The sequence below is a fragment of the Apteryx mantelli genome, chromosome 25, assembly GCF_036417845.1.
Source record: "Apteryx mantelli isolate bAptMan1 chromosome 25, bAptMan1.hap1, whole genome shotgun sequence".
Classification (NCBI taxonomy): Eukaryota; Metazoa; Chordata; class Aves; order Apterygiformes; family Apterygidae; genus Apteryx; species Apteryx mantelli.
In genome coordinates, this window is record NC_090002.1 from 9,380,419 (window position 1) to 9,402,339 (window position 21,921).

At 53.3% G+C, this 21,921-nt stretch overlaps 1 protein-coding gene across 1 annotated transcript; it reads left to right on the forward strand.

Annotated features, from left to right (window-relative positions):
• The first annotated feature begins 630 nt into the window (after positions 1 to 630).
• Positions 631 to 21,790, forward strand: RASSF5 (Ras association domain family member 5). Its single transcript, XM_013956349.2, has 5 exons — positions 631 to 750; positions 14,265 to 14,378; positions 15,969 to 16,266; positions 17,059 to 17,174; positions 18,434 to 21,790. The coding sequence occupies exons 1-5, from the start codon at positions 631 to 633 to the stop codon at positions 18,584 to 18,586; spliced, it is 801 nt and encodes a 266-aa protein (XP_013811803.1). The 3' UTR covers positions 18,587 to 21,790.
• The last annotated feature ends 131 nt before the right edge of the window (positions 21,791 to 21,921 follow it).

Genomic DNA, 21,921 nt, shown 5'->3' on the forward strand with positions numbered 1-21,921 from the left:
GCCGGCAGCCCCGCAGGGGTGAGCGCAGGGAAGGGCGGCTGCTGCCGGGGCTCACGCAGCGTTTTAGCCGGCCGGGAGCGAGCGCTTCCCGCGGGAAAGCAAGCGGAGGAGCAAAGGGCCAAGCAGAAGGGGCTCCGCGGTGCTTCCTCACTGAGCCGCCTCCGGTCTCGCGCAAGCAGAAGCGCAGCCCTCGTGGATGCCGGGGCTTTCCCGCGGGATCGAGCCGGTGCCGTGGGCCGAGCCGGCGCGGCAGCAGCAGCCGCGGGTGAGAAGCGGTGCGAGAGGAAGTGGCCGGGCGGCGGGGCGCGAGCCCGGCGCGCAGGAAGGGGGAGGCGATGCCGCGCTCGCGCCCGGCGCCGCCGCTCTGAGCCGAGCTCGGCAGCGAGCAGCGGCGGCAGCTCTCGGCTCCCGTCTCGGCGGAGGAGGAGGAGGAGGAGGAGAGGGAAGGGTTACCCGGCGGGGCTGGTTTTTAGAGAGCACCAGCTCGGCGCGCCGGTGATGCACAGGCGGAGCCGGTGCGGATAAGCGGAGGATGTGAGAGGAGCTGGGGGAAGCAGCCGGTGCTCGTCGGCCGGACTCCGACGGTCGCCGGCCCCCCCGCGCGCCCGAGCCCGCAGCCCCTCGCCTTACATGACCATCGGCAGCAGCATGAGCAGCGGGTACTGCAGCCTGGATGAGGATCTCGAGGATTGCTTCTTCACGGCCAAAACCTCCTTCTTCCGCAGCGCGCAGAGCAAAATCCCTGCAAAGGTAACGGCTCCGCGCCGGCGCGGGGGACCGGCCGGGCGCGAGGTGGAGGGATCCCCGGGGCCGGAGGAGACGTCGGCGTTCCTGCACGTTTGCTTGCAGGTGCTGCTAAAATTAGCGTGTGCACCAGGTTGTTCCCCCCCCCCCCCAGGAGGAGCAAGCGGTGGAGGAGTCACCCGAAATGCTTTTTTTCCCACGGCTTTGGAGGGCAGCCCGCAGCCCTCGGAGCCCACCCGGGCTCAGCTCCCGGCGCAGAGCCGGGCTTTGGCCTCCGGCGAGGCTGAAAACGGCGCTTCTGAGGCTGATAGCGAGACGGGCAGGTTACGGGCCAAGGCCGCGTGCAGGCGCGTTAACATGGTGGCGGACGCGGACCTTTGCTGGGCGGGTGCTCGTCTCAGGGAATGAGGCGACGCCGGGCGGGCGACGCTTCGCCTCCGGGACGAAGGTTTTTCTAATAACGCCAACGCGGGCAGTGCACCAGGCTGCTTCGTGCTATTAAGCGTTTATTTTTTTTTTAAAAAAAAGAAAAGCATCCCCGTCGTAAACTTCGGTTCGCCAGGCAGCGCTGGGGCGTAAAAGGAGAAGGAGAGGAGAAGCCATTGCGGAAGTAGAGGTTTTGCTCAGGAAGAAGCACCGTGACGCGCCGAGAGAGGCGAAACCTCGCCGAGCCCCCCCCGCGCCCGAGTCCTGCTCTTCGGCCTCGCTCAGAAGTTCCCTTTCGACCCGCCAGCAGCGAAACTCGCCTCTTTGGGCGCCGCTGCCTTGGCGCTGCCGAAGCCGCCGCCGGGGCAGGCGCTCGGGGTTTCGCCTTTGCGCAGCCGGGGGTCGAGCGCGAGCTGTTGCCGTTACGGGGGCGCTGGTCTGGGCAGAGCCTCGGTCAGCTGGAAAAATATGCTTTTTTTTTATTTTAAGAAATGCTCCCTCGGGTTTAACACGGGATATTCCCTGTTAGCTACCAGCTCCCTCTTGCTATGAATAACCAGCGCATACTGCTGGCTTTTAAATGTCATTTGATGATTCATGCATGTAGGAGATGCAGAAGATCACAGCGTTAGTACGGTACACCGTGCATCTAGCTCCTTTTTAATCCCGTTCTTTTTGAGCCAGGGCACTGCAGATCCTTTAGTTACCTTTTAAAATAAGCCTTCCCCAGGTAAACCTCCCCGTGCTGGTGTTTGGCGCTGCCGCGGCACCCGGGCCGGCGATGCACTGGGTGCCCGGGGTGCAGGGTGCCCCTGGAGCCGCTGCCTTTCGGCTCGGCTCCTCGTCCGCCGCGGCGAGCCCGGGCACCCTGTGCCGGCGCCTGCGACCTCGCCTGCCGGCAGGGCAGGATAGAGTCGTGCAGGGGTGGTTATCTGGGGAGGAAACGGTTCCTGTGCTTGAGGGAAACAAAAAAAACCCCAAAACTTTGCTACTCAGGCAAACGACATGGCGCTAGAGAAGGTGGATCTCCACCAGTTGGCATCTCTGGTTGGGGGTGGAGATCGTTCCCGGCCTTGGTGGCGTCAGGGCTGCGTTCACGACGTTGCAGGTCCTGCAGGCGAGCTTTAGGGACCCCGAAACGCGCGGGTGAGGCTGGGCCTGAGCTCTGCAAGGGGCAGTCGCCAAACGCGGCAGGAAGACGTCGAGGAGCAGGTCTGGGAGGTCTACCGTGGCCAGGCGACGACTCTGTCGGGTGGCTGCCCCGTGCTGCGGAGCATCCCCACGGGAAAGCATGCATCCAGGAGAGCAGATAGCACAGCAGAGGGACCCAGAGCTGCCCCCCCCCCATTATTTTTGCTTTGCTTATTACTCTTCTAGAACAATTTTATTAAACGTGGAACGTTTCCACAGCCGCAGTTTGTGAAACACCTACGTGTGGCAGCAATTTTGCATTTCAGCTACTCGGTGAATTATCTGCTTATGGCCATGTGCAGTAAGCATCGTCTCGGATCCAAAGTCTGATTAACCTGCCAGGTACGTTTGGGAACGGCGGTGTTTGTCCATCTGTAGACATGCAGGAACGATTCCCCAGTCCAGGATGCAAAGTGCGACGAGCGCTCCGGCAGCGCCGGCCGCCTTCTGGCATCGCCCGCCCTGCAGAGCCAGCATCCCTTGCCTCCATGGCGATGTCCTCAGCTGGACAGGAATAAACTAAATACAGAGAACTCAGGGATTCACATCCTAAAGGGCTCAGAAAGCAGTCGGGGCTTCGCCGGCCGGCCGGCTCGCAGGGGCTGGGTCTCCGTCCCTCGCTTGGTCACAAAGTCCCAGGTGACACCGGGCGCCTCGGAAGGATGCACGTCCCGGCCCCGGCCACCAAGGAGCACCAGGGCGATCCCCTGACCGCAAGGGCCGGCGATGAGGGGGTGGCGACGCGGGCGGTTTGGGAGATTTGTTTCTTGGCACCGGTTCTAAAAACGCCGCCGCCGCCGCGTTTGCAAGGTGGGGGAGTGGAGATGCGCCCTTGGGAGGTGCAGCCGGGCTGCTTCCGCGCTGGGCCGAGGCTTCGGCAGCTCTGGAGTAACCGAGCAAGCGATTTCTTCCTCTGGTGAAAAGAGGAAAGACGTTAGATCTTGTTGAGGTGTTTGCCATGGAGATCTGCGGAGCCGTGTTGCTATGCTACCAGGTAACGCAGCCGTGCTGGGCTCGCTCCTGCCTTGCCGGCAGAGATCGCCGGGCTTGGTGCGCCGCTGCGGGCTGGGAACAGCGCGCCGGCCGGCCCGCGAGCTGGGATAGGGCCTCTGCTGTCACACGTGCGAGATCTCGGACAAGCAGAGTCAGTGAGCGATAACACGGCTTCTTCTCTGGCCCCGTGTCCGTTTCCTCTCTTTACTGTAAGGTCTCCAAGGCAGGAGCCACCCCTTGCTAACAGGGCATCAGTTGGTGTTTCTTGTGACGGTGTCTCCATCCTTGGAGATGCTCAAAACCCGCTGGACATGCCTTGATCACTTGGCTCTAAAAGACGCTGCTTTGAGCAGGGGGGGGTTGGACTAGACTATCTCCAGAGCTCCCTTCCGACCTTGACCCTTCTGCAGATCTGAGAGAAACCCCTTGGTGTCTCAGCAGCTTGCCAAGAAGTACTGCAGACTGGTTGGTGTCTTCATCCCCGTGTTCCTCTAGCACACATGCCAGTGTATTAAGGCAGGCGGGAGAGCAGTGGAAATAGCCCCAAAGATGGTTGCTGTGCACCGTCCTCATGAAACTATGGACCTGAAGCTCTCAGTGTCCCAGAGCTTGGGCATAGGGCAGGTGGAGGAGAAGGACCAGGAGCCCCACCAGACACAGGCCTGCCTCGTCCTCTCCTCTCGCAAGGAGGCGATGGGCCTGCGTGAAGCTGGCTCCTCTTCTCTGACTGTATTTCTTCCCGTCCTTGCTGGACGCAGACAGCCCACTCTTATTATCCCTGTTGTGTGGGGAAGATTTTATCAAATGAGCATTAGGACTTGATGGTGTCTGGAACATCTCATTGATTTTTAACTAAACAAAACGCTGGCTTAAGAATTCACTGGCTGTTCTATGCAGCATCTGTGCTGCTTTATGGGTTGCAAATAACCAGCAGGCATTTGCTCTGTTAGGAAGGCAAAGAGAGCATCGCTCTGTGCTGTGCAGTGCGCCGCGCAGTGCAACGCAGCACGAGCCTGCGGCGACCGAGCCGGGACACCAGTGCAGCGTCCTGTCCTCTGCCCGTCTTAGCTCCTTGGTTATGTACTGCTCTTCACCAAAGGCGCATCAGAGCATGGATTGATTTATAGAGATCAGCTACCATCAGGCTTTGCTGTTTAAACCTTGCGAAGCCAAGACTCCTGCGTCCAGAGCAGCGATGCTGCATTTGGGATGACGGGTTTCCAGTTGGTCAGCAGGAGCCTTGTTTGCAGCTCGGCGGATGTTTTGCCAGACTCCCCTTCTGCTTTGCCCTTGGGAGGATGTCAGCAGCTAATGAGAACTCTCCGTAGCAGATGGAAGCAGAGCAGATACGCTCACGAGCGAGCAGAGCATCTGAGCAGCAGTCCCTTGCGCGGCACGGCTCACGTGGCATTTGTGTGCGGAGCAAGGAGAAACTTTGTCCTTCTGAGTTGTCTTTCCCTCTGGTCCTGACCCTGGTTGGCGCAGAGGGTTGGCAGCCTGAAGGGGAGGGGAAAGAAGAGTGGGAATGGTGTGGAAGTGGGCACTGGGCTGGAAGTTTCCATGATCCTACTCCTTCCCTATCGCTGTGTCCCTGCATGGTGATGGGGCAGAGGCCCTGGTCCATGCGGGACCACTCTGACCCGGGTCCCCCCTGCAATGGTGCTCCCTGGAGGCAACGTTCCCTCCCGTCTCCCATCAGGCACTTTTGAGAGGAGATGTGGCAAGGAAAAGCTGTTCCTAAGTGCAATCTCCATGGAAATCAAAACACTGAGCCCGTTTCCGCTTGCCTGCAACCTCTCTGAAATGCAGCAGTGATGCTTTTCCCCTGCTCTTGAGATGCAGCGCTCTTGTGTTTTTTGCCCTTTCCTCTGAACCCCAAAGCAAACCACAGCATCTTTTTTTGAACTTTCTGAAGGGAGTGAAACATGTGGTGTTGGGTTTGTTTTTTTTTTTCTTTCCTATTGTCTGATTCTTCCCCCGCCGCGTGCGCGTGCTCCGACAGTCGATCCTTTCCCCATGCCCCGCTGCAGACCGCAAGCGGGCGAGATGGAGGGGAAGGTGCTGCATGTGCCACAGCAGCAGCGTCCCCGGCCCGCGGCCGGATGGATCCTCGGCGCCGTGCGCAGTGGCTGGTGCGGTTGGCTCCCCCGGCCCTTCCCTGCGTCCCAGGCCCCCGGGCGCGTAATTAGGGCAACCCCTCCCCGCTGGAACTGAGTTTGCATTTCTGAGCTGTTGGTTAGTGTTTCTGGCTTGCAGCTTGAGGCTTTTTCATCATTTTCTCCGGCCCTCGTGCCCCGGTGGGGTAACGGTCGCAGGGCGGGAGCTGGTGGAAGACCCCGCGCATCCGTCGTCTGGCTGGTGCGGAGCAGAGATGCAGCACTTGGACAAACTTCTCCATGTTGTGTCTTCTGGTGCTTTAAAACAAATCCTTCTCTCGGTTAATAAGTGGAAGAATTGAGCACTGCTGCCCCGAGGTGTAAAATCCCTTCAGGAGAGGTCTTCAAAATACGCGTGCAATCTGAGCGTTGGAGCCAAAGGATGGGATGGGGCCGCGTTTTTGGGAGTGTAAATTGTCGCGGCGTTGCTGGTTTGAATGGAGATGGCCCTGCGCCCGAGAACGCCGCGGGAGGACTTGGCCTCCTCGCTCTCTGGATAGGATGAGCTTTGCCAAGAATGCTGTGACGCTGGGCCAAATCCATCTTTACAGTTCTGCAGCTCAAATTCATTAACTAATTAGCTGATGAGGGAAGCTTGCTGCGAGTGAAGGGTTGGGGAGAACGTCTCCAGGGCGTCTGGTTTCTAACTGCGTGGAAGCGCTCCTCGCCCTATGGAGCCTGCGGGCGGGAGGAGAGGAGATGCTGAGGGTGCTGGTGGGCATCGGGATGAGCAACAGCTCTTTCCATAGGAGGCAAAGTTTGCCCTTCGCAGCCTATGTCCCGCGGGACGTGCACGCTCGGCCTTCCTGCCTTACGGTCCTTTTTCACGTCTTGTTTAACAACTAGCAAATGCGCAGCTCGTTAGCTGCCAGCCTTCCCCCTCCTGAGCTTTGTGTCCAAGCCATAAACGTCCCCAGGTCCTGGAGGTCTGTGTGTGCCCAGGAGCTGCGGGAGATGCCTTCCCCAAGCCGCAATGAGCCACGAGCTGCCAGCTCCTGCGCTCCGTGGCGGTGGTCGGAAAGCTTGGGATCCCCTAGCGGGGCTCTTACTGCCCACGGAGAGGTAAACCCTGGCGAGGAACCGCTGCTGCCTGTGCTTTTTCATTTATTTATTTTTTTTTAATTTGGGGATTGACTGATTGACTTTCGCAAAGGGAGAGGCTGCAGGAAGAAAGCTCTTCGGCTGGGAACGGAGCGCGTCTCTCCTCGCGTTCTTGCGAACCCGCAAGCACCAAAATCAGTCACGGAGGCTTCCAAGTTGCCTTTCCTGGCTTTGAGTCGCTCTTTTGAGAGCACGTCACCATGACGGTGATGGCAAGGGGGCTCGCGGGGCTGCCGCGCTCGTGAGCGGCGTCCCTCGAAGCCCGGAGCGAGGCGCGTCGTGCCGTGCTGCGGCCGCCTCTGCCCGGGGCGTTTGTGCTGGGCAGGTTTCGTTCTCCCGAGCGTTAACTCGAGCGCCGGACGAGGCTTACGTCCGGGGGGTTTTCCTTGCGGTTGAGAAACGACGCGGGTTAGGAGCAGCCTAGGAAGAGACCCGCGTTTGCAGCAGGCTGCGCCGCTTGGCGAAGCGGCCCGGGAAGGGAGCGGTGGCGGTTTGCCTCCCCGCTCCGCGCCGGTGCCCACGTGGCCGCGGGCACGTCATCCGGGCTCGGGCCCCCGCCGGCGGCTCGGAGACTTGCTTGTAAGGCGGTTTCGGGGTGGAGGAGGGGGAGCGTGAGTCTCGTTTGCTGCATTTCAACCGTGGCCCCGCACCGGGTCGCGGCCCCGAAACGCTGCGCCCCTGCGGATGCAGCGCTTCCTGCCCGGCTCTTTAGCTGGCGCTGCCCCTTCCCGCCGGCCGGCCGGTCGGCAGAGCCGTGGGGCTGGCGGCGGCCGGCGGGGCTCGCGCGCGGGCAGGGAGGGCCCGGCAAGTTGTTTTGCTCACAGCGCGTTTCATCCTGTCCCCGCGCAACAGGAAATGTGGCAACGGTTTATGGTTAAGCGCTTCTGTTTTTCTGCCTTCAACCAGAATTGCACAGTCTGCACCAGAAGCTCTGCAAAACCAGATGTCAGATCAGAAAGAGCCGCTCTAATAGTGTACAGCAGGAAAAGCAGCGCTTTTCTCTCCAGTCGGCGGCTGTCTGTCCCCCTGTGCGGTCGCCCTGTCCTCCGGGGCAGGGGTGTTATTTCCAGCCGAATTCCCCCCGGTCCCAGCCGCGCTGGTGATGCGGAGGCGATGCAAAGCCACGGCGTCAGCGCCTCGGCCTCCCCTGCGACTGGCGAGCGCAGCCCCGCAGCGCCGCGGTGCTTTTAGCGCGGGTTTTTCCGACCCGATCTTGTTCCCTTCGGCTAAAATCGCGGCGCAAGCCGGAGCGCGCCAGCCGGGTCCAAGCCTGCATGAACCGGGACGGTCGAAAGCAGAGCGATTCCCTTTGCTCTCGAGCTGAGCTCGTGCAGGCACATCGCGCTGGATGCTTTTTCCCTGCAGATGCCCCGCCGGCTTAGCAAGCCGTGGGGTTTCGGGGCATCCCTGGCTGTGCCGCTCCTTGGCCTCTGCCGGGATGCGTCGCCTCCATCCACGTGCAGCTGCTGCGGTGTGCACGCTTCGCCCGGCTTGCAGCCGCGGCCTGGCGGGAGATCGTTCAGACTCTCTTTTCCTGCAGCCTCAGCCCGTAAGAGGAAGACGAGCCGTTCGAGCAGAGCCACGGGAGCGTTCCCACGTCCTCGGTGGACATTGGTAAAAGTGAGGAACTTCCTTCGTTTTCTAGTCCGAGCTGGTTGCTCTCTGCGTACCTTAAATTATTTTCTGCAATGAGAACGGTTAAACCATCTGTCACTAACACTGGGAGCTTAATAAAAGCAAATTAATTCCATACCAGATGCAAGATGACTTGTAAAATGACCCAAGAGAGCATAATATGGCTGTTAAAACCCGTATTTGTCAAATTGTCATAATGCAGGGTTTCGATTACGGTCGCATGTGGAAAGGGAAGGAACAACCTGTTACCGGAGCTGCGGGCCACGCGGTCTTGTAAACGATTAGAGCTGAGACAGCCAAGAACGGGAACCCGGTTTTCTGGGGATAATCTTGGGTTGCAGGCTGGCTCTTGGCAGCGGGCAGATCACGGCCGGGGGCCGGGCGGCCGGGCGGCCGCGGGCGCCGCTGCCCGGGCTGCGCTGCCGCCGATACGCGCTCGCGTGTAGCCGATCCTGAGGTCTGGGTACTTCGGCGTATGTTTGTTTTAGTCAAAACAAACGGATGTGATAATTAGATAAATTACGGGCAGTGATTTTATCCTCATATCTTTTCACAGACCCTGGTCTTACTTATTCTCTAAGTATCAGAAATGAAGAAAATGAGCTTGGGAGGAAGGACCAAGTGGTAGCGCTGAGCAGGGCTGCAAATACACCCTTGGGAAGAGTTACCCGGTGCTGTTCTCGTGCCGAATGCTCCGTATTGGGGAGCTAAAAACTAGCTTTATAACGTACAGAGCAATCGCCCGGAAAGGCGGCCTGAACGAGACGCCCCATCTCTACCTGCGCTTAGGTTTTCCTCCCCCGAAGTAGCACGTTGAGATCGATAAGCCCAGCGCGCGCAGAGTGTAGGAAGTTGCCTGCGACACCTTGGCCTTAACGCCTGCGGCTTCTCGAGTCGCTCCGGGCTGCCGTTTGCACGGTTCGTCGCTGCTGCTGGTCCGTGGCCTGCAATTAGGCACGGCGCCTCTGTGCCCTCGCGCAGGGAGCCGAGGGAGCCCAGACCCGCGAAGCAGGTGGAAGCAGGACGAACGGGCGGAAGGAGGCGGCTTTAACGGGGCCCCGATGCGAGATCGGCTCCCGTGGAGGGATCCAGCCGAGCGCTTCGCTGCTTCAGAGGAAACAGAGGAAAAATTAATGCAATTGGGGTTTGGGTGCAATCGTGTCTTCTATCGCCTTTTGCCGAAGCGTTGAGGAAGGTTAGTTCATCGCCGGCCGCTCGCGGCGCCGGTGCGGGCTCCCAGCGGAGCGAAGCCGTTTGCCCGGCGCGTGGAGGAATTGGCGTCTGCCTTGCGCTGACCGCCGGGGCCGGGCGCCTCGCCAGCGCTCCCGCCTCGCTCCCCGCTCCCTCCATGGAAACCAAGCGGCGTCAGGCTAAGCGCCGCTCAAAAAGCTCTTAATTGCCGGCACGCGTCGTTGTTCTCCGCTGGGAACGTCGCAGCAGGGGAGGGACTTGCCTGAACGGAGAGAAGCAAACTGCAGCGCCAGGGACCGGCTTGGCCGATCCGGGTGCTTTTAACGCGCCTCTGCAGCGATGCTGGCCCGTACGGGGTTGCGTCCGTGGCGCGGACGTATCCCGCGCGCCGGCGCAGCACGCGTCACCCGTACGGCGGTCCCGGCGTGGCTGCAAGGCTTGCTCGCATGGAGGGAGCTGGGTCGACTCGGTCTGATCCCCCCAGGAGCGCTGCTGGTTTTGGCCGAGGTTCTCGGGAGGTGCCGACGCCGGGGGGACCGAACAGGCTGCGCCCGACTCCCGTCGCTGCCAGATGTTCGACTGGAGGGGAGATGGGGCCTCCGAGCGCGCATCTCCCATTAACGTCAAGCGGGTGTTTTTCTTTTCCCCCCCGACGCTACTTTTGAAAATCCCTACCCTTCGCTTTTTTCCGACTCCCACGTCGGCGAAGCACCTGAGCGCAACCATTTAAGAGGAATTGCAGCCGATGGACTGCTAAGGAACACGTGCCTAAGGGCTTTGACAAATCGTGGGATTGAAACTGCCATTTTGATAAATGGATGTTTATGTGCAATTCTTAAATACCACAGCAAAGTGGCTTTTTTTTTTTTTTAAAGGCAGTGAACAAGAAAGACCGAGTAATATAATGCCAAAGCGTTCTTCCATTGGGTTACTGCGACGGAGCTGTATTTCGAGAGGTCTCGTATGGTTTGCCAGGCGCAATTAGAAATTCTGAAATCTTGCCTGGGAATCACTTGGATCCTAAAACTGGCCTTGGGAGCCCATGAACGAATTGGGGAGTCTCCAAGTCCCACGATCGGATTCCTCCGCTGCCTCGCCGGGTTGCAGCCAGGATTTTCGGTCATCCTTTGCTTGATTCTCTTTCTAAAAGAAATATCGTGGGCAGCCTGGGGCGATACCGTGTTATTTACAGCCTGCCAGGTCCCGGTCTCCCGTGCTCTGGGGTTCGGCTGGTCCCGCTCTGCGCTCTCCTCCTCGCCGGAGCCGTTTCGGTGGAGCGAGCGGTTTGCCCCGTCCCCGCGGTCCCTGCCGGGCTCTGTTCCCGCGGCTGTTTTTTGCTTGGCAGTTGCAGTTTTCATTTTAAGCCTTACCAGCCTCGATGGCACATCCCTTCACGCTGCCTGCTTTCCCTTAATGCTAACTTCTGCGCAAACCCACATAAAATATGGGACTCTGCTAGCGGTTCCAGGCAGCATCGTCTGAAATGTATTCATAACCCGTCTCTGGGGAAGGTGGTGTTTTATGGCAAGGCAGCAGAGCACTGCAGTGTGAAATACGGCTCGCTGAGCGTATTCCAAGACACACACGAACTTGTTTACAGCAGGTACGGGTCTGGGATGCTAAAGGTTGTGCTTTAAATGAGACCTGTCCCCTTTGCCTCTTGGCCGGATCGAAAGCCCCTCCATTAAAGGGCTTTGGGGAAACCCAGGCTTCTCTCTTGGATTGAGAATTTTATTCTTGTGTGTTGGTTTAATTACTTATCTGTAATTAACAGAGTGAGTTAAGCCCACTCGAATGCAGCTACAGCTGGCAGACCTGACTGCCTGCTGCCGTCGAGGCGAGGGGCTAAAAAAGCCAGTGCGGAGATGCAGCAACTGTGCAAAGGAACGACCACCGGGAATTTCTGCAGGCTGTGACTCTTGCTGCTCTTCTGCATCCTGCCCCATGGTTTGACTTGAGGGATTGGTGTCCCTGGACCTGCGATGGGCTCAGGACAGGAGCTCGGCTGAGGCACCTTGCGGTAAATCCCGCTGGATCCGAGCCTGCTCTTGCAGGCTGCACGCAGCGATCCACTTTGCAGTCAGCTCAGTCCTGTCCTTGCAGCAGGTTATTTCCCACAAGGAGACCTCAATGCGGCTGCTCGGCTGTACCACGCTGCCAGGGAACTCCTGGGTTTGTTTAGCTCCCTGTATTTCATTATTTTAAATAGATTTTCTTAGCCTGCTTGTGGATTTGAATTTGCTCCGGGGTCACGCAGATCCTCTTGATTCCATCTTCCCATTACAGGGGTCATTAACCCTGCTGCAGATCTATTTTGAAGGCGAGTGAGTGCTTTTATCCGAAGTACCTGCTCTGGGCTCCTTGCCCCAGTGCCCGGGTGGAGGAGGATGGATGCTGCGGGGCTCCCGGAGGCGCGCGCTCTCCGTTTGCCAGGGCCGCGGCCGCGTGGCTTTCTGCTCCGGGTCTCCCTTCCCTTTGCTTCCCGGGGTCCCTCGAAGCTCTGCTGCGGGGAGAAACCCTCCGGTAACGCGCAGGGAGGCCTCCGAGGCTGCGCACAAGCTCTTAGGGTGCCTGTGGGTGAACAAAAAAAACCCCAAACCCTGCCAGTACGTGTTGGTGCACGGTTTCTGGGCTGGCAGCAGGTTTTAGGAACAGCTCACCAGTTCGTGTGCTTCCCCGGCGCCCGGACGTGCCTGGCTCTGCCCATCTCCGTAGGGCTGTTGGTGGAGGATCGCATCCTGGCATTTCATTTTGGGGCGTTTGTGGGCCTTCGCAGCCTGCGCCGCGGTTGCTGGGCATATGGAAGGTGGGAGCTTAGCTCGAGCTTTTGCTGAGGATTGCGTCGATCCTCGTTCTCTGCAGAAAACCATCTGCAAGCGCGTGTTCCCGCGGGCTCCTGAGCCTCCTGCAGCTCCCCTGGAGTTATCCCTGCTCTCTCCCTGCCTGAGCGGCCCCGGAGGAAAGCAGCAGGCGTCCCGCGAGCCTTGTTGCAGATGGAAAACGTGGCCTCCCTGGCTCAGGCAGCCCCGCAGGAGCCCCGGCACCGGCGGGAGCCGCGCGTGCCCAGCCCTGCCCCGGAGATCGGGGCGCGATTTCCCGAGACGGACCCCCTTCGCGGCTCCGTTGCGACGGCTGGATCCAACAGCGTTTATTTCCTTTCTGCTCAAATGCTCCAACCCCTCAACTACATCTGCTGTAGCCTCTCTGATGGGACTTGTGTTTTCCGATTATTCATTAGAGACTTTTACATCAAAGACCTGCACGTAAACCCCACCTACGCGCTGAGTCGGACTGTAATTTTGCCTCCTAAGAGGAAGTTCACCAAAATCTCCCAGAGAGAGCGAGAAACCGGAGCTCTTGTCCTTTCAGCGTCGCCCGCGGGTAGAAAAGATGAATGATTTCTGACGCAGGCTGCAAACGCCCTGATTGGAGGAGAGCGATTTTTAGTCATGCAGGCTGCTTCCTACTTGTGCGATTTCACTGCTTTTAGCTATAATTTCCAAGCCTTTGGACAATAGAAATGCATTGCTTTGAGGAATAATTCAGGGAGGGTTTAACTTTAGACTCTGCCTGGATGAACCTGCTGGAAGCGGCTTCCGGGAACGCCACGGGTTTCGGAGGGGGGTTGCCTTGCTTGGCCAGACAAAGCCCGTGAATGCTATAAATAGGATGTGATTTTCAACTGCATTGCAAGAGGCAAAGAAACTCTTGGCAGGTGCCAAGGCGGATGACTGGGTAGCTTTTTTTGAAAGTGGGTTTTGGAGCCGGGACTCTTTTCCCGGCTGTGCCCTGCTTTATCCCAGGCTGTGTCTCTACCGCTCTCTGGAAGCAGAGCAGTGGCTCGCGGTTGGGCACAGCTCCTAGCACAGCCCTCCGCGGTGCGGAGAGAGGTCAGGGCCTGCCGGGCAGCTCCGGAGAGCCGTGCAGGGTGTCCTGGCCTGCCGGGATCTGCTCTCTGCTTTTACTCTGCTCTGTGAATGACCCTTTTCCTAATCCCAAATGAAACTTTCGGTTTTATGCTTTGCCACTAAAAGCGAAGTTTCTGTGCTCCTTTGTGGAGCGTTGAAAGCTCTACTTAGCTGAAATTTTGTTATTTAATAAAATAATTGATGCATCTCTGCAGTGCTAGAGGGAAATGCTCAAGAAAGGCTTTTTTTTTCATTGCAATCAGCAATTTCTGTCCTGGAGTTACTCCTCCTGGGCCCTATCTGAAGCCAGGACTGTAAGGAGCAAGTATTACAAGCCAGCTGCTGTGCAGACTGTGCTAGCTCCTGGCACACTGCAGACTGAGATGCTCAACGAGCAAAGCAGGAACTGTGGCCCTTTGCAGCTTCTCTGATACTCAGCCTAAGTGCTCCGTCTCCAAAACCGATGCTAGAGCCAGCTGGGAACAGGTTCCTGCACCCTCAGTGGCTGTGGGGGATCGCATCGCTGGGATGTGTATTTGCAGAGTTTGGCCTGTGCAACAGTCATTCATCATTCCTAAAGCAACACCTCGGAGAGACACAAATTACCAGGAAATGGTTACCATTAGAAAGACAGACACACGCTAGCTGGAGGATGCTGTGTTACCGCTGCCTCGTATCCTTATACAGAAGTGGGTTCGGGCAGGACGGTTGTATCCCTGCATATCTGGCCTCTTGGACGTCCTTGACTGCAGCCTGCAAGGCAGCAGCAAGTGCCACCTCTGTCTGCCGTCACGACTGACGCGAGCTCGGGAACCGTGCATAATCTTTGTTCACGTGTTTCCCAAGCAAAAGTACAGCCAAACAGCTGCAGTATTGTCCAATATGTAAAGCAACTAAAACCTGTCTCTTCTTATTTCAGAATGTAACAAAAACAGTGGAAGAAGAAAAACCTGCGCCTCCAACTGTTCAGGAGATTAAACAGAAAATTGAAAAGTACAATGCAAAGGTTACAAACTGCTTGTTGATGAAGCTGGTAAGTACCATTTTTCTTCTTGCCTAATATGCAGGCAGACTGATGCTAATTTCTCTGGGCTAGGAATTGAGTCAGCTTGTATGAAGTTAGTCTCCAAGGCAAGAGGACTTTGGGCTCTAGAGCTGTTGCTGCCATCCGTACCCGACCAGCTTCGTCTCCTGCTCTGTGCTGCTTGGGTTCGTTTCGCATTAGTTACCTTACGCTTGAGATAACCGTTCTCTGCCTCTGTCCTTCTTCGACCGGGAAAATTCACGCAGTAATCTCTGGCCAGCATGGGCTGCAAACGGCTTGCTGCAAATAGCTCTGGCTGCGTTGTTCTAGTGCGGATGAGTCATAGTAAATCTCAAGCTGCGACGCTACAGTTCAGCAGCTGTCGCAAGTGTGTTTAGAAACACAAGGACTTGCTAGAAACAGATGCTATCGCCACCGCCGCTGCCAGGCTCGTTTAAGCAGAGGTCTAAGAACCAGAGTAGATTTCTTACAGTTCAAAGCTTTGATTGCAAACTTGTTCATCCCCGCTCGTAAGTAAAGCCCTGATGATATGTGTTGAGAAGAAATCACCTGTTTTACTAATCAGAGTAGCAGAAAGGTGCAAATTTCACAGGCTGTTACAGAGCAAGGGGGAAAGCTTTTTAAAAGAGCGAAATAATTTTTAGAACTTATAAGAACAGCAGCCACGTAACTTCCTGGTGCTTGATAACATCTGAAATAAACCTAAAGTTTATATAAAACAGTAAATGTTACTTAAGACAATTTTCTTTCTGAGGGCTATACAGTAAGTTCTGCTGGAGTGTCTCACGCCCTTGATTTTTGTGAGCTGTTAACTTAGGAGTGATTTGGAGCCAATGTTTATTCTTGAGTTACTTTTATTTAAGCTTAGCAAAAATACAATCTGGGAACCTGAGAGCCATCCATATGCCCCTAGTGGCAGCCCTTGCGTGGAACCTAGTGGAGCCCTTGCAAGGCATCTGAGAGGGGTTGTTCAGTTTGTTATTGTCTGACACCCATGAAACGTCTGTATATAGCCAGGCTTTTTCTTTGATTTTTGCAGAGTTGAGGGATAGGGTAAGGGACCTATTGTGAGACAAGCTGATCTTGAATGATGGTTTATTACATGCAGATGTGAGAATCTCATAATCTGGGAATAAAACTTTAGAAATACAGTTAGGAGATCCAGCTGAACACTAGGAGTAAAGGCCCACACAGAGTTTTCAAATCCACATTTAAGTGCAACTGCCAATTACATCTAATGTTTTTCTTAACTAACTCGTAGCAAGATCGATTTTAAATACAGCAAGACAGCACAGATGCTAGGAAGAGATGAGTCATTATGGAGTAGTAAGGAACAGGAAAAATTCAGTAGCGACTAACCTAAATTACCGGTTACTTTTTACACGATTAATAAGAAACCCTCAAACTCCTCACAGCACACTAAGTACAGTGGAAAGTTCTTCTGCAGTCATCCCACAGGCTGAAGCACTGTGTTAGTAGATCAGAAGGCCCCTCGTGTGGCAGGGGAAAAGACTAGCATGACCTAGTCCCAGGCCACGAAAGCTCGCTGGAACGTGACTCTAATCTCCTTTGCTTTAGAACGATGATGGAACTTACACAGGCTTCATTAAAGTGCATCTGAAATTGCGCCGCCCCGTGACGGTACCAGCAGGGATCCGGCCGCAGTCCATTTACGATGCCCTCAAAGAGGTGAACCTGGCTGACATGACAGACAAGAGAACTTCCTTCTACTTGCCGCTCGATGCCATCAAGCAGCTCCACATCAGCAGTACAACCACGGTGAGCGAAGTGATCCAGGGGCTCCTGAAGAAATTCATGGTGGTGGATAATCCTCAGAAGTTTGCACTTTTCAAGGAGATGCGGAAAGATGGGCAAGGTGAGTTCATGCCCTTAGAGCAGCAAAACAGAGATGGGAATGTAGAATTGTTTTTCCTTGGACCTGTCAGCTTTCCTACAGCTGATCAATTCTGCTTACTATTTTGTGTTACAGAAGCACTGAGTTCCCTAACTGAGCCCTTTAAGCTAGGTGTTGTACTGTCCTCTCCCACTCCCCGAAGGCTATTGAGTAAAAAGAATTATAGATAAATGGTGGTAGAAGTAGACTTCTGTTCTCCATCTGTGAAATTGGATTTAGAAAAATTAGGTGTGCTACCCATGCTGGTACAGGGTGTCTGTGACAGAGAGAGAAGCACCAGATATCCAGTGTTTCAAACCGGTGCTTTAATTAAGAGTCATCTGCCTGTATTTTTCCTCAAAGCAGACTTTCTGTTTTGCTAAAGTGAACTTCAAGCATGTTGTTCACTGAGGATCCGGCTGGCAAATTTCCTCATGAAAAGTGTGGTATCAAAGCATTTGGTCTAGGACTCACAGCCGTGTGTCAGTCGGTCAGTGTCTAAATTTTGGGTGAATACATGGCCTGATGTTCAGAAAATGTGACACTGCTCCCACGTTTTTTGAAGTTAATGAGGAATTATGAGTTTTCAAAATGGGGTTAAAGCCCGGTTAATCCACTTAGGACCTAAAATACAGATTGTTATACATGTCAGATAGATACTCACTACTTCCATCATGATCCTAAGCGGCATGAACCACTAGTACAGGTTCAAGTTAACTTCCTGAGCTTTCTTCTGCCCTGGTACCCAACAGATGTCTTCCTGTCCCTTTGCAGTTCTCTTCCAGAAGCTCCCTCTAACAGAGTATCCCTTGTATCTCCGGCTGCTGGCTGGCCCTGACACGGATGTTCTCAGTTTTGTGTTGAAGGAAAATGAAACAGGGGAAGTTGAGGTATGTCTGTGTGACTCTTTCCCTTGGCTTTTACGTGAATGTTAACAGCTTTACCAAAACACGTGGCAATGTTAAACAGACCTGTGAGATTTCCGGCAGAAGCAGCACAGGCTGACGTGGTGGCACATGAGCAAGTTCTCTCCTCTGGTGTTGGTTTTACCATCTAAAATACTGAGTTTGATACTAGCTTTTCTCTAAAGTTAAACTTTTATCAACTGAATGGACTGCTTGGACCTTACTTACTTTTTGAGAAATGTTTGGACCACTTATTGCTCATAAATTATGATGATTTTTAAGGAATTAAACTTGAGCTGTGAAAATGCTGAGGCCAGTTTTGATGGCCGAACCATAATCTGTTTACAGAACCGAGCAACAGTCCCAAAGTTAATCCTCGATAATTAGATTAGCTAAATACTGCTATAACTAATCCACTAACTTAAATAGAAGCTAGGGACATTCAGGTAATAAACTGACAATCAGCTTTTAGTTGCAGTAATGCTCCACACGACGACGAATGCAAATGTTAGCAACTGCAGTAGCCCACGGAAAGCCACCCCCTGAACTGCAGAGAGTCTCTAGCTCGGAGCCGTACGGGGCATGTGCCATGCAGCTGGAGAAGTCAGACTGCGGTCAGTAAAGACGCTACAGGGATGCTAACTTTTCCGCCATAGTTCTGAAGAGACACAAAGCAGTGTTTACCAAGTGATCTAAATCATCAGCTCGTGGCCAGCACGTTCCGCCCTGTGTCGCCCCCGACAACACCGCGTTTGAAGTGAACGGCCGGAGGAGCTCGTCTCCTGGCGCCCCACGCAAAGAGCTTTATTGCAGCACCAGCAATCGGGACGGCTTTGCCGTAAAGTGGGAGAAGCGCTGGCTCCTGCTAGTTAACGTTGCCTGCTGGGAGCTCACGCCCTCTTTGTAAGAAGTGCAGGTGAACGCTAGGTCAATTATTTGCATATATAGTTTAATTCCTTTAGGGAACTGGGCCATCTCTTGCAGTGGAAGCTTTGGTCCACCTGAGTAAATAAGATTTCTATTAGGACTGCAGTCTCAGGGGCTCAGTACTGTGATGGTCCTGTATGTTGTAGCCCATTATCCTGGCTCTCTCACAACACGACACATTGAGCTAAGCTACTTGGAGGTCAGACACATGTTTAAATGTCCTTTATTGTTCCTCTTCACAGAGTCGGGAAAAAACAACAAGTAATAAAGTAAAACGGTGTGTGCTTACTTTCCCTCTCTTTTTGCTGTTCCTGCAGTGGGATGCATTCTCCATCCCAGAGCTACAGAACTTCTTAATGATACTGGACAAAGAAGAAAAGGACAAAATCCAGCAAGTGCAAAGGAAGTATGAGAAGTTTAAACAAAGACTGCAACAGACCTTGAAAGCAGCAGGAGGCAAGCCTGGATAATTGTTCAGGAGGCACACAGAATCAGACTAAGCTAGGTATTATTTTTAAAATGAAAAGACACTTCTCAGGACACCTTATAGTGGTCACTCACTGTCCCTCTTCATCCTTCCATTATGGACTGGCACATAGTAACCATAAAATGAACATACTGCATTTTCTTCTTCTGAAACCTCTTATCGCAGGACCAGAGCCAGTCAAAGAATGGGGAGCCTGTTTTAAAACTGTGGACCCTCAACAAACCAACACAGATGCTGGTTAACTTTTGGTTTTACATTGAACCATCAGGTGAAGAAACGTCACGGAAAATGCTGAATGTTAAATCCAATAGGAACACCTACTGGCTAATTGTTTTGAGCAGGGTGAACCTATTGTTCACACTCCTCCCAGCAACTTGCTTTTCTTGTTCCAAGGTGCTGCAGCTGCATTGCGTGTCTATGTGGCGGAGTTGTCTCATTTCGTAAGTAGAGCACAGGAAGCAGCAGATAAAGTGGAGGAGGTTGTTGCACCAAATCACGTGGGTGTTGCAGCTGTAACTGATGCCAAACACACTTGTTCAGTGCTAAGTTAACCAATGACATGTAAAGTCATGATGCCAAGGCAACTGCAACACCACAGCAGTCTTTTAGTAAGTATTATTGAAATTTAGTAAAGGAGGAGTCATCTATTTTCATCCTAATTAACTTTTAATTAAAAAAAAAAGCTTTGAAGTCAAATTAAAGCAAATATCCCTGATGCTTTGCTTAGCTTAGCTAGCCTGCATTTTACCAGTTTTCTACTCTGTAAGAACTAGGACCAGTGTTTTAAGAAATTCTGTTTGAAAAGTGTAAAGATGATGGTCGGGGCATGGGACAATGGTTTGGTATAGAACATTTAGCAATACATATCTAGGACTAACCCAGAAAAGCTCAAACACCCTTTTTGCAAATCAAACTGATCATATGCTATGAACAGGTTGGGAACTGAGGGAGAAGAGCTCCCACTGCGGCCAGGGTGTGGATGTGCGGGTCACACCTGGAGCACAGACTGCCTCCGCAGGAAATGCTTAGCACCAGGAAGAGGGAGGGAACTATTAGCCTCAGATGCTTTCCTCCCACCGCCCTCTTATACCATGTCTCCTCTTGGTACCTCTCCTCCTTGCGGTGCTGTCCCACCATTCCTGTTAGTAGCTCGCCTCTGCCTGCGCCACTCTGCATGTATCCTGTTCGATCAGCACTCTTTCTGCGTGTACAGGAAGGTTACCAGGTTGTGTTTTGTGCTGGGAGCTAGGGGAGGAAAATAAGAAGCTGCTCTCCCTCGTGCAGTGCTCCCACCGTTGCCAGACACGTGCACCTCTCAGCCTTCACAGAGATCGTCTGGCTGGAGCTGGAGCGTCAGTTGCTGCCCCTAGCTCCCACCAGAGACCTTGAGCTCGGTGACTCCACGCCATCACCGCTGGAGTGCAAGGGATGCTCCAGGGATGCCGAGCTGAGAGATGGTTTCCCCAGGTTTATGCTAGTGCTCTGTGCTGAGCACACGGCACACAGCCAGTTTCAGTCTTCCCTCTGTTTACACAGGACACAGCAACAACACGTAACAGGAAAATGGAAAGTTAAAACTAGCCACATTCAGATGGAGCCTGTGAAATGGTTTTATGGTGACTTGGTGAACCAAGTGTCCCTTTGAACTCACTATAGAGACTGCCACGATTTCACCTGGGTGAAATGGGAAGGGAAGGAACAGGTTACTAGGCAGGACAGACAACTTGGAAGAGTCTAAAATTTACCTCAGTGCCTTTTTTTCCTTAAGTGTAAAAACTTTACATTTGGGCTAAGGAGGAAGTTGGAAGGGGCTTTTGTCAAGAGGCCTTGTCAGTCCCTGCCCACCCCCAACACCTAAAGTACTGTTGTGATGAGGCTGCTTTTGTCCGTAGAGGGAAGAGGAACTGTTTGCTTCTTTCTTCAAGGTGACTGTTTGGGATATATTTTTTTCCAGATTTATACTTGAGTATGTTTGTTATTTTTGTTTATAAACCATAAGAGAGCAACTGCATCACTTCAGGCCCCTCAGTTTGTGTAAATGCCACTTTGTGCAAGCTCAGTTCCAGCTCACGTTTTGGTCAGTAGTGCAGAAAGGGTTGCTAGCAGGGCTGTGGCCTCGGGCGTGCGGTGCAGGAAGGGCCTCCCAGCTGTACTGTATTCTCTACCCAGATGACCTTTAACAACGTGGCGGCAGCCCAAATAGAGCAGCAATTTTTCATGCTCTGGGGCTGTGCTTGGCCATTTGTAAGAATACTTATTACTTCACTGTGCACTTGTGAAGTAATTTAAATAACATTTATCTAGCGCTTTGAGTCTTGAAAGCACTGTATAAATACTTCTGTTCAGTCAAGAGGAAGAACACTGCAAAAACTGCCATTGGTTCTGAGAAGCAAGATCCAGAAGCTTGTTTTTAAACCCCTTAGCTTTCTGGCTAAAAGTTGTAAAGGGTTTTTTTTTTGTTGTTGTTGTTTTCTACTAGAGTTTTGGTGACTGTCTCCCTCTCCCTTCCTAGAACCCAGCATGTCTTAGACATTTTGTAGAAGGCATGGCTTCTTATGCAATTACCGTGAATGCTGCTGAAAACCTCCTGCAAAGGGGAGGGCTGTTTCTTTTGTTTTTTCAAGATATGGGGCATTTGAAGAATAGGTAGATCTTAAAACTCAAATTCTCAAGTCAGTTGACATGTGCCAAGGCACAAGTCTAGGACAGGAGTGTGGGCCCCTTCCTTAAGCGCAAAATACTGTTGGCAGTGCCTTTGGTTAGTATATTGTGTTGCCTAGTTTGTGTGAATTTATTTTTCATGCCTATTGTAAAACATGTAAAATAATGTGTATAGAATGGAATAGTAAAGCTTCTATGGCAAAGTGAAATGCATTTTTGCAATGCTGTAATTTATTTTTACTACTCCCTAGTAATTCTATGGCATTTTTAAAAAATGTCTCACTTCCAGCTTTTTTGAAAGTTCTGAAATTACTTGTTCATATGCAGACAGTGTAAAAGACAAAGATAATAAAACTGTCAGTAATTAAAGAAATCTCTTCTAACTTATTTATCTGGCGCCCTCCTGTGGTACTTTCATGTATTAAGCCTAAATACAGAAATTATCCTAGAAGTGAATTCAAGTTTCTTAACCCTACTGTAAAGTGCTTAAAGTGTAAGCTTCAACTAAAGCGGTATAGAGCTCCTGTGAAACAAGACCAAAGTGTTCCGTCAATCTAATTTGCAGCCAAACTTATGTTTTAGTATTGTAGATGGGTTTGACAGAGCTAGTGTCCATGTCTACCCATGATAAAATACAGTTAATATTTTTATATATAC

Coding starts and splice junctions, on each gene's coding strand:
- RASSF5 (XM_013956349.2), top strand. CDS start 631: ATGACCATCGGCAGCAGCATGAGCAGCGGGTACTGCAGCCTGGATGAG. Junction 16,267..17,058: donor GATGCGGAAAGATGGGCAAG/GTGAGTTCATGC, acceptor GTCCCTTTGCAG/TTCTCTTCCAGAAGCTCCCT. Junction 17,175..18,433: donor ATGAAACAGGGGAAGTTGAG/GTATGTCTGTGT, acceptor CTGTTCCTGCAG/TGGGATGCATTCTCCATCCC.